Source organism: Pseudorca crassidens, chromosome 2 (genome assembly GCF_039906515.1).
Source record: "Pseudorca crassidens isolate mPseCra1 chromosome 2, mPseCra1.hap1, whole genome shotgun sequence".
NCBI lineage: Eukaryota > Metazoa > Chordata > Mammalia > Artiodactyla > Delphinidae > Pseudorca > Pseudorca crassidens.
This window is the reverse complement of record NC_090297.1, coordinates 150,808,740-150,820,768: the sequence shown is the minus strand read 5'-3', so window position 1 is coordinate 150,820,768 and position 12,029 is coordinate 150,808,740. Positions and strand designations below refer to the sequence as shown.

General features: G+C 41.1%; 1 protein-coding gene across 2 annotated transcripts in view; it reads right to left on the bottom strand.

Annotated features, from left to right (window-relative positions):
* Nucleotides 1–12,029, bottom strand: part of DSTYK (dual serine/threonine and tyrosine protein kinase) — a 56,376-nt gene that overhangs the window by 25,033 nt on the left and 19,314 nt on the right. For both annotated transcript variants that reach the window (XM_067729257.1, XM_067729256.1), the window contains exon 2: nt 7,709–8,097. In XM_067729257.1, the coding sequence (XP_067585358.1) occupies nt 7,709–8,097 (389 nt within the window). The remainder of the gene's footprint in view (nt 1–7,708; nt 8,098–12,029) is intronic.

Genomic DNA, 12,029 nt, shown 5'->3' with positions numbered 1-12,029 from the left:
AAGTTCGTTCGGTGAGGGAATACATTGTTTCATAAAATTCTTGGTGAAAATGAAAAACGTGTCTTTTATTTTTACTTAAAACCAAACGAACTTTTTGGACAACTCAATACCTTGTGGATATTCAAACATCCAGGTACCCACATATACAGATAAAAGTAGGAAAGTGAAGCTTTATTCTCTTATCACTTACTAGACCCAATCAAGAGAGACCATAGTAGAACGGAGAAGAAGGAAGGAGGGGAAACTTTACCTTTTAACTTTATAACTTTAACTTTTGTATTTTTTACCTTTTTATAACATCTCTCATTTTATTACAAAAGTACTTCATAATAATTATGAAGAACTTTGCTTCTAACTAGAGCAGAATAACTCTAAGTAAGCTGGAACCAGAAGGACTTAAGTTTGACAAAAGGAAGGAGTCCCACCGTGGATGGCTGTCAGGGAAGGGACAGGTGACTGAGAGAATAGGAAATCCTCTTCTCAAGGACACCGATTAATTCATTCAAAGGGAGACTTGCTAAGTGCCTGACACTGTTCTAGATGCTTTACACTTAGTCTCTTATTTAAGCCTCACACCAGTCCTAAAAGATACAGATTACTACTTCTATTTTACAAATGGGGGACACCCCAGCACCACAGTCACACAGTTAGTTAAGTAACCAAGCCAGGATGTAAGTCCAGGCCCACCTAACTACAAAGACAGTGTTTAAACAGTAACTGAAGGTCCACTGTGTCAGGAACTGTCTGGGCTGGTGTTAGGAAAGCTCTGAAAGAAGAATAAAGGATGGACAGGATGATTTCAGGGACCCTAACAGTCCTACTGTCTATATTAAAAAGTATACGCTGGCTATAAGTAAAAGCCCTGCTCTGCTATGAAACAATGCTGCAAAAGAAATCAAAAAGAAAATATTTTTAATTGCCCGAATAACAGAATTTCTGCCTGCTGACAGTACTTTCAACCTTTGCATCTCTGAATCAGGGAGGATTCCCTACCACCACCATCCATTACCGAAAGGGAAACACAAACAGATCTTTGAGATAGTGAAGATAGAAAGAGATGCCATTTGGTGCAGGAAAGAGGTAGATAGGATCCTTAAAAAAGGGAGAAAACATGAGAGGAAGATTAAGACCATAATCTCTTGCCAGATTTTCCCCCAAAGAGCTAATCTTAGAAGGCCAAAAATGAATCAGTGGTGGTGAATTGAGAAAATATAGCCTCAGCTTTAAGCTGTTCTTTTTAAGAGGGATCAAGGCTACTACAGTGAGCATAGGGATTTTAAAAAGAATCTTGCCTCTAAACCACATATATCCTTAATAGGTAAAATTAACCTATTAAAAGTATTACCAGGTTTCTTGGCAAAGAGCAATGTATCGGTTATATTTCACTATGTTAGTGTGTGTTAGGGGAAAGGCAAGAGCGATGTTAAATTCAAAGAACATAGAATTACTGCCTAGAAGGAACTTATAATTTAGCATTTGCCTGAACTTCCCATATCCTTTTTTAACACATCACTTTAGTTCTCCTTTCTTTTTGCCCCATAAAATCAGGGTTTCTTTAATTATGTTTCTAGAATAGCATTATTTCTCTTATACATATTACCCCAACTTTGTTTCTTTTCCCTTAGAAATGGCCATCTTTGACCTAATTCCATACACTCTCTCCTCCCAAAAGTATCTGCTTACCTTGAAGATAGTCACCCAAGCTTCTTTCCAACTTTTTACCAGTCAACTGTTATCTTTCAATCTAGATACATTCAAGAGAAGACACGGTATCTAACTAAAAGTAAGCAACACATAAATTTAGTTTCATAAGGCACCAAAACAAATACTAAAAACTAGACAAAAATTGAGAGAAGCTAGTCTTCTAGCCACAAACAAGTTTAGTAAATTTGGGGGTTAAAATTTTGCATAAATTTGTGATTTTTTAGTAAGATACTTTGATTTGGGGTTATGAAAGTATTAACTGCTGATAAATTAAAACTAACAGTGTCTGTATGGATCAACAGAACAGAATAGAGAGCCCAGAAATAAACCCACACACCTACGGGCAATTAATTTCCGACAAAGGAGGCAAGAGTATACAATGGAGAAAAGACAGTCTCTTCAGCAAGTAGTGTTGGGAAAGCTGGTAGGTCAGTCACCCAAGGCAATAGAAATAAAAGCAAAAATAAACAAATGGGACCTAATCAAACTTATAAGATTTTGCACAGAAAAGGAAAGGACAAACAAAATGAAAAGACAACCTACAGACTGAGAGAAAATATTTGCGAATGATGTGACTGACATGGGCTTAATTTCCAAAATATACAAACAGCTTGTATAACTCAATAACAAAAAAACAAACAACCCAATCAAAAAATGGGCAGAGGGCTTCCCTGGTGGTGCAGTGGTTGAGAGTCCGCCTGCTGATGCAGGGGACACGGGTTCATGCCCTGGTCCGGGAAGATCCCACATGCTGCGGAGAGGCTGGGCCCATGAGCCATGGCCGCTGAGCCTGCACGTCTGGAGCCTGTGCTCCGCAACGGGAGAGGCCACAACAGTGAGAGGCCTGCGTACCGCAAAAAAAAAAAAATAAATAAGGGCAGAAAATCTAAATAGATATTTTTCCAAAGAAGACATACAGATGGCCAATAGGCACATGAAAAGATGCTCAACATCACTAATTATTAGAGAAATGCAAATCAAAACTATAAGGAGGCGACAGAGGAATGGATAAAGAAGATATGGTACATATATATAATGGAATATTACTCGGCCATAAAAAAGAACAAAATAATGCCATTTGCAGCAACATGGATAGTCCTAGAGATTGTCATACTGAGTGAAGTAAGTCAGACAGAGAAAGACAAGTATCACATGATATCACTTATATGTGGAATCTAAAAAAATGGTACAATTGAACTTATTTACAAAACAGAAATAGAGTCACAGATATAGAAAACAAACTTATAGTTACCAGTGGGGGAAAAAGTGGGGAGAGATAAGTTGGGAGACTAGGATTGACATATATACACTACTATATATAAAACAGATAACTAATAAGGACCTACTATATAGCACAGGGAACTCTACTCATTACTCTGTAATGACCTATATGGGAAAAGAATCTAAAAAAGAGTGGAGATACATATGTATAACTGATTCACTTTGCTGTACACCTGAAAGTAACACAACATTGTAAATCAACTATACTCCAATAAAAATTTTTAAAAATAAATGAATAAAATAGATCACAACAGCAAAACAAAACTGTAATGAGGTACCACCTCATACCAGTCAGAATGGCCATCATTAAAAAGTCCACAAATAACAAATGCTGGAGAGAGTGTGGAAAAAAAAGAACCCTCCTACACTGTTGGTGGGAATGTAAATTAGTACAGCCACTATGGAGAACAGTATGGAGGTTCCTTAAAAAACTAAAAAGAGAGTTGCCATATGATCCAGCAATCCCACTCCTGGGCATATATCCAAAGAAAACTATAATTTGAAAAGATACATGCACCCCAATGTTCATAGCAGCACTATTTACAATAGCCAAGACATGGAAGCAACCTAAGTGTCCATTGACAGATGAATAGATAAAGAAGATGTGGTATATATACACAAGGGACTACTACTCAGCCATAAAAAAGAACTAAATAATGCCATTTGCAGCAACATAGATGGACCTAGAGATTATCATACTAAGTGAAGTAAGTTAGAAAGATAAATACCATATGATATCACTTACATGTGGAATCTAAAATATGACACAGATGAACTTATTTATGAAACATAAACAGACTCACAGACAACGAAAACAAATTTCTGGTCACCAAGGGGGAAAGAGGGTGGGGGAGGGATAAATTAGCAGTTTGGGATTAGCAGATACAAACAACTATATATAACACAGATAAAAAACAAGCTCCTACTGTATAGCACAGAGAACTATATTCAATATCCTGTAGTAAACCATAATGGAAAAGAATTTGAGAAAATATACATATATGACTGAATCACTTTGCTGTACAACACTGTAAATAACTAAAAAATTATAAATCAAATTAAAAACTTTTAATTTTTAAAAATTAAAAAATAAAAATATCAATGTCTGTATGAAATTACAAACAGATTATTTCCATTGATGGCTACTGACTGAGGGTTATAAAGAGAAAATTTTACTACTCCAAATGGTTAAGAGTTCAAAGTAGTAAAAAAAAAAGTTTATTTGCAAGTCATTAGACCTTTCCTGGAAACATCAGTCTACTTTAGTTCCCTGAAATACACCCTACCAGACATCACCATGAGCCAGTAACCATGACAGTGTGTGGCAGCCTGGCTGCCAGGTGACATGTACATTTGTCCAGAGGGCCAGAAAACACCTGGTAGGGATAAACAGGCTATTGATTAGAGCAGAAAACTGAGAGCTATGAAACTGCCACAGAAAATGAAACGCCACTGCTAGGCTGCAGGAATCCCATCTTAGGCTGAGGACGTTTAATCATCTCTGCTCCTTTTTATTCCTTTTCTTAGAGGTGTTCATAGGGAAAAACATATACACACTCACACATCAGATTGAGGCAACTCTAAGGCAGACAGCTGTGTTCCACTGGACTTGTAAAAGGAACAAAAAAGAAAAGGAGGTGATGTATGTACCAGAAAGGGGGTGAAGGTTAGGAAGCGGAAGTATGTAAATGAAGACAGAACTAGTGAATATGGTGAATGGCAAAATGTGTTGCCAGCTGGAAAATGACTATGTTTTATTTATTTTTTATTTATTTTTTGCGGTACACGGGCCTCTCACTGTTGTGGCCTCTCCCGTCGCGGAGCACAGGCTCCAGACGCGCAGGCCCAGCGGCCACGGCTCACAGGCCCAGCCGCTCCGCAGCATGTGGGATCTTCCTGGACTGGGGCACGAACCCGCGTCCCCTGCATCGGCAGGCGGACCCTCAACCACTGCGCCATCAGGGAAGCCCGAAAATGACTATGTTTTAACACTACATGAGGTTTCAGAAACTAACAGCTTGATAGTATTCCTCTATTATTGAATTATGAACTGAGAATCTCAGGGGACCCAGAGCTAAAAAGCTGGGAATACTGTGGTATTCCATGCGGGTACCATGTGAGTTGGCCTATTCCAGAACAAACTGAAAATGGCTAATTTATGAGGCCTTTAAAGTAACGTATTAGAAGAATGACCATTGTATAAGAGGGTAAGGGGAAATTCTGTTTTAATAATTTGACAGTTAAAAATGAACATCTCACTTCCCCTATTTCAATCTTGGTTTCCTTTAGCTAAATGTTTCCTTTCTTTACCACTCCCTTTACAAACCAAATGGAAGGGCTGTTTAGAGCTAACTCCCTGGCCACAGCCCTGGCTGTTTAGACCTAATATAACGGGAGCTAAAAAAAAAAAAATCTTTCTCACTGGCACAAAGAATCTTCAAGGTACTTAGAAAATGCTCCCAGCAGTAAGCTGAGCATCCCTGATACACTAAATGGAGACAGGAGCCTGACTACAGTGACTGAGCAGGGCCTGAGGGCCCCAAAGGCTGCTAAGGCCCCTCTGAGGCTCAGCATCAAGGGATTCTAAAGTTAGAAATGCTGTTTCCACATCAAAACCAGTGGAGAATAAAGCAGATCCGGAGAAACACTAGCTAAGGAAGCCTCACAAACCACATGAAACAGAACAATGAGAGGCTGGAGAATTCCACAAGAAAAGAGAAGAATATTTCTCAAGAAAGAGAATATATATTTCAACTGTGCAGACAGAAAGTTAATTAGGGGTCTCAACTTCCCTCCCCGCCAAGTAGCCTCCTCAACTGTTAACTCAGTTTGAGTGCTTACTTACTACATATACCTGGAGCAGCGATGGGAACTCTCACCAGTAAGATACGTGCTCAGGTATGCACTTGGGAAATGGCTCTCACTTTCTTTTCTGTGACTTTACTTTATCGCCTCAATTCATGCGACCAAAGTAAATGAGCATGAAAAATTAAAACCAATAAAGTGAAGGGACACAGAAAAATCAATCAGATAATGTGCCTGTCCTGCAGATGGCTTTGTTCACATTCCAAGACTCTTTACAAAAGGCAAAAACAGGAAAAATCACCACCCAACCAATAGCAGTCATTTCAGCTATTTAACAGTGTTTTTTAAGTTGCAGGTCACAATACATTAAGTCAGATCATCAATTTAGTGGGCTGCTACCATCATTTTTTTAAAAAAGAAGTCAAATAGAATAGAGAAGAAAATATCAGTGTGTTTTGCAAGAAGTAAAAGTATTGTCTTATGAAACTTTATTTCAAATGTATGCGTGTATATATGTACTGGGTCCTGATAATAAAATGTTATTTCTTAGAGTGAATTAAAATCTAAAAAAGTTTGAAAACCACCACGCTATTGGACACTGAAGGAACTAGACCAGAGCAGAATACTATAGAGATTGTGTATGGATCAAATACTTAGGAATTGTGAAGAAGTTGGCGGGTCAACTGAGCAGGCTCAGTCAATAAACAAAGATCACCGTCAGAGCTACTGTCAGAGTTATCCAAGAACTCTAACATCGTCCTGGAGCTAAGCAGTGCACGCTGCCAGTCTGAACACAGAGGAAAGCCACCACTGAAACTGAGCTGAGAGGAAATGCTGGCTGGTATACAGAGCCCCCTCTAGCGTTTATCAAGATAAAGGAAATCTGGACTCTGGAAGGAAATGAGATGGCAGTCTCTACTTCTAGAGGATCATAGGCCGAGGCCACAATCAAAGGACTCACTCACTGACTGAGATCAAGCCTTCTAGAACAGGGGTAGGTGAAGAGAAGAAGAAACCATTCTCCTAGTCCTGCCAAACTAGCCCTTCCTTCCTGGCACAGCTAACCAAGGTGATGGACGCTCTGTTTTGAGCACATCTGCATTCTTTTATTCCTACCAGCTCCTGATCCCTGACATAGTCACCTTCCCTGCCCATTCCCCCCATTCTCCTGACCCCCAACATAGTCACCTCCTCTGCTCAACCCCATTTGGCCTAATCAAATAGCCCAGTCCTAGCTATACAGAGACGAGTCCTTCCTAAATGGAGATCTGAATACCAGATAGACAATATGATCTTTTAGGAGATGCCGCAAGACCTATGTTCTGTTTGGGAGTTGGAAGAATATCTTTGAGAAAAGCAAAGATATTCTTCAGATGACGGGATCTCCATATCTCCTTACATTGAGCCAGACCTGTCCTCAAGTTCTGAAGTCCCTTAGAAAGTAGGAGACATGATCTGTCTCACTTAGTAAATAATGGCAGGTCTAAGGAAAACTTCAAAAGTTCTTCACTTGTTCTCAACTTAAATAAGAACATTAATCATCTTATTTGCACCTTTCAGAAAGGGATGGCTAGAGACAATTCTAGCGACACCTTCCTGCTAAAAAATGAAAAAAGGATTTCTAACCCTGATCCTAATTCTGTCAAAGCACACTTGAGATGCAAGTAACACATTCCTTCAATTTTAGACAGGAATTAAGCAAATTGCCCAGGGCCTTGCAGCATGGTAGTAGAGGCAGCGATGGGCACTGCTACAGCCTTGTCTGGCTTTCAACTTCCTAGATCATGTTCCTTTGACTCTGAGCATCAGCTGATGCTCAGAGCCCAGAGTACATATTGCCAAATTATTTTCTGAGAAAGCTCAAATACAAGGAAAGCTGGTATATATCTGTGCAACTATGTAAGTATGAGTTTGGTACCTGTAAGAGAGCATGGTGCATCGTCACCTCCAGTTCGGCTAAAACATGGGCAGCATCCTCACTGTCCTCTTGGACCTCCAGGTCCTCCTCAGGGATGGTGTCCCAGTTGCCCTGGTGAGCAACCAGCGTGTGCACTAGTTCATACTGGCCAGGGAGTGCCAGGCTGACCCGAGTCTGAGTCCCATAGGTGAAGCGGAGGCGCCGAAGCTTACAGTTCTCCTCACTGCCCAGCTTGGTGGTGGGAAGCACCTGCACCCCCAAGAGCAGGTTCAACAGCTGGCACTTGACACTACAGTCCTGGCCGAGGATCAAGATGCAGGGGAGGCAGTCCACAATCTGCTGGAGGTGCTTCTCTTCCTTAGGCGGGAAGGAAATGCAGCTCAGCTGGCCTGGTTGGGGAAGGGGAGGGTGGAGAAGGAGAAAGGAGTACAGAGAGAAGAGTGAGGAGGGGTAGGGAGAGACTTCCAGGGAGATCCCATTAGGATGTCAGGCTCCTAGAAAAGACATTTCTAGGAAGCTCTTGGCTGAAGGAGGTACCAGGAAAACATCCCAGTCAGAAAAGGTTCCTCAAATATCAAACAGGATTCCCCTCTCTGGCTCATTCCCAGAACAGTTGTTTCTATCCAGAAAGGTGGCAGTGACCTGATCTACCCTCCCCTCTCGTTTTTCAACCAGTGGAGGGACAGCCTAAGGAGTTTACAAGGACTCAAGTATAAGATCATTAAACTGACAAAGCCAGAAAAGACTACACTAACTGGGATGTGAATCCAAGAACCGAATATATCAAAATGAAAACCTTCCTTGTGACACAAGACCTAATACTTGAACATATAAAGGCCCTTTAAAGTGACTCTACCACATGCAGTTTTAGCTTATTTTCCTCATTTATAACATATTTGATAACTAAATGTATCAGCCAGTCTTTAAATACACATGTATTGAAATAAAATGTTATTCAGGTGTGTATAAGCTCTAGAATCTTTTCTGGTTCATTTCACTGATGGCTGGTGACAGCATCCCAGCTGCCAAGTCATCTGTTTTCTTAAAACACTGGGTGCTCAATTAAGATCAATATCTCCTAATCAAATCATATTCTTTCAGTTTATGGAGGACGAGACCCTGAATAAGACAAAGGGAAAGAACTACCTGTTAGGATAAAATCCAGGCAAATCTAGGAAGAGATGTGATCCATCTCAGAAATATCCTTTCAGGGCACCACACTCATCTAAACAGATCAAATAATACTCAAGGGAAAACAAGGGACTTCCCTGGTGGCACAGTGATTAAGAATCTGCCTGCCAATGCACGGGACACGGGTTCGAGCCCTGGTCTGGGAAGATCCCACATGCCTCAGAGCAACTAACCCCGTGCGCCACAACTACTGAGACTGTGCTCTAGAGCCCGCGAGCCACAACTACTGAGCCTGCGTGCCACAACTACTGAAGCCCGCGTGCGTAGAGCCCATGCTCCGCAACAAGAGAAGCCACCACAATGAGAAGCCCGTGCACCGCAATGAAGAGTAGCCCCCGCTACTCTTCAACTGCAGCTAGAGAAAGCCCACGTGCAGCAACGAAGACCCAATGCAGCCAAAAATAAATAAATGAAAATAAAAAATAAATTAATTTTTTTTAAAAAAGAGAGAAAACAAAAGTCTTCCTAAAGTATGAGAACATCTTTTTGGGAAAAAGAACCAGAAATTAGTTGACTAGAACTCTCATATTCTGAACTCGATCACTCCCCAGCTTGTTCAGTGCCAGTGCCTGCCCAAGTCTAAGATTCAGGCAACTTTGTGTTTGTCCAGAAAGGCACAGACACACGGTTCTTAGGCTGTTAGAAGTCCAATCTCCGAGCCAAATACATACATCTTAATTGAAATTTAGGGTGGCACCAAGTGAAACTGTTTGCTTTAGTCACTTAACCATGAGCTATTCATTTTGTTTATGTAATTGAAGCAAGAGAGACCTGATTCATTTAAGAGGTTGTCCTACTTCAGACTCTACCTATCCTGCTTCAAACTCAGTATTTCAAATCCTCAAATCTTTTTCTCTCCCACAAGTGGCACCACCAAAAGATTTAAGGAAGTTGGCTTTCACCCAGCCCCCTTTATGAATTTCATTAAGCCCTTCCTTTCACATCGGCCTATAAGTACATCACCTGGCCAGCACATGTAAACCAGTAATACCAGACACTGAAACAGGAAATCTGTTCTCCTGGGACAGAGATGAGAAAGCAAAGTGTTAACTGAGTGCCCAATTCTGTGCAAGGTATTTACTAAGCTCGAGAGTAAAACACCAGACCACTGGTCTAATTTTTGACCCACTGATACAATCTAAAAGCAAGGGGACACAGCCAATTGCTGTGCTACCACTTAGCAAGTAGTGAGTCCTGAGTCCCTTCATATCTTATTGACAACTAAACAACACTTACCACAGTTGTCAGGGAGGAAAAACAATTTTCCTCTACCCTTTTAGTTTCCTCTGGCTGGGTCTAAGAATTAAATTGACATGAGACAGATTACCAGGAGAAAATGAAATTTAATTAGGTACACATGGGGAATCCGAACATGCCATTCCAAAGACGGGTTAAATGAGATACATATGTCATCCTGGACTAAGGAGAGGGGGTAGGGGGCTCAGTCTTCAAAGGGAAACAAGGCAATCCACAGTAAGAATGAAGAGTAAATGTTTGGTAAAATGTTTGCTGGGTCATCCAGAAACAATGGGACACAGAGAGGACTTTGACCAAACAGGCCTTGCTAGGTTCCTCCCCTGACTACTACACCTGGTTCATATTACACTGTAGCTAGCCCTGGTGATAGCTCTCTTTCTAGGATAGGCCCTCTATCTAAATTCTTTTAGGCAGTTAAGGCAGAGGAGATAAAAGCTCTTCCTGAGCCTTTTGTTTCTTTAAAACAACCAAGCCTAAAGTAATCCTCATACCACAGAGACACATTTTGAGATGGCAGATTTTGCTCCCCTATACAGACTATTCTAGTTGTATGTTTATAATTACCAAAAGCAGGAAGAACCATCATATTTCCCTCTGTATCCTCAACACCCAACACAATGACTAAAAAATAGTTAGTGCTTTGTTATAAGCTTTCTTGCTTTGTGCAAGAATCCATTTACCATGGAGAATTGTCTACAGAAAGCCAGAAGTGGTTCTACTAAGTACTCAGAAAAGTCCAGTAGCATGATGAACAGTCCGGTACCATGAATAGCATAGGAGCAACTGTCATTCCTAAAAACCTCCTTCATCTCAACATGGAGAGTAGAGGTGGACAACAGAATAGTACCTCCCCATTCACCTGCAGACCACAGTCTCAGCCTGAGCAGTGAAAAGTCCAGTTAGATTCACTCTGTACTGTACTTTCTCTTTTACCAGTCTTCCTCAGATCTCAGATGGGTGTCCAAACTCCTATAACAAAAGTTATAAAAATAAGTCTAAATAAAAACCATAATAAAAATAAGCTTAAATGAGTTTTGTGACTGGTGCTGCTGGGAGAGCAGGTAACAGAGAACAAAAACCAACTAACCATTTTTCAGGACCAGAGGGAGAGATCTTAACACCTCTGAGACCTCAGGGTCAACTACAGGAAAGCCAGTAAACCATGCTGCGTTGGCCAGAACCACAGCGGACATACCCCATTACTCATCCGGTCCAAACTATCACACCCCCATGTCTGTACTGACAAAAATAGTCACTATAAATAAACCCGCTAGAGTCTAACAACCATAGGCCAGTGCAATGGGAGAGGGGGCTGACAGCGAAACCGGTTCTAATTTTCGTTTCCACGCACTCTGCTAGCGTTCTGCGTGCAACCCACTGGACTGAGAAAAGGTCTTCAAAATGGATATCGCCATCTGTTTTTCGAAACGTCATTATCCAAGGCTTTTGCTTCTCCCACCAATCTTTAGCTTTTTCATTGCTCTTCAACGTGTCTACAAGATTTGAACAAGAGCATGGAGAGAAATGAAGCTGAAACGAGATCGTTTCACTCCTTGCTACTCTCGGCAAATGCGTTGGTGAGGGAGGAGCGCAGCGAGGGAGTGGGCAGAGCACCAGCCGAGGGCAGATGCTCTGATCCCGGGCTTCACCACTGACTGGCAATCTACTTGCTTCTCTCAGCCTTGGATTTCTTATCGGTGAACTAAGGGACTTGGATTAGATCATCTTTAACACCCCTTCCAGTTCTGAAATTCCAGGATTCCATCAGGTTTTAACTGTTGAAAGAAAAATAACTGAGGGGGATGGGCAGTTGGTCTGATTGTTTTTATTTTAAACTGTACGTGAATTTAATTACTCGAGCTCTCCCTGGACT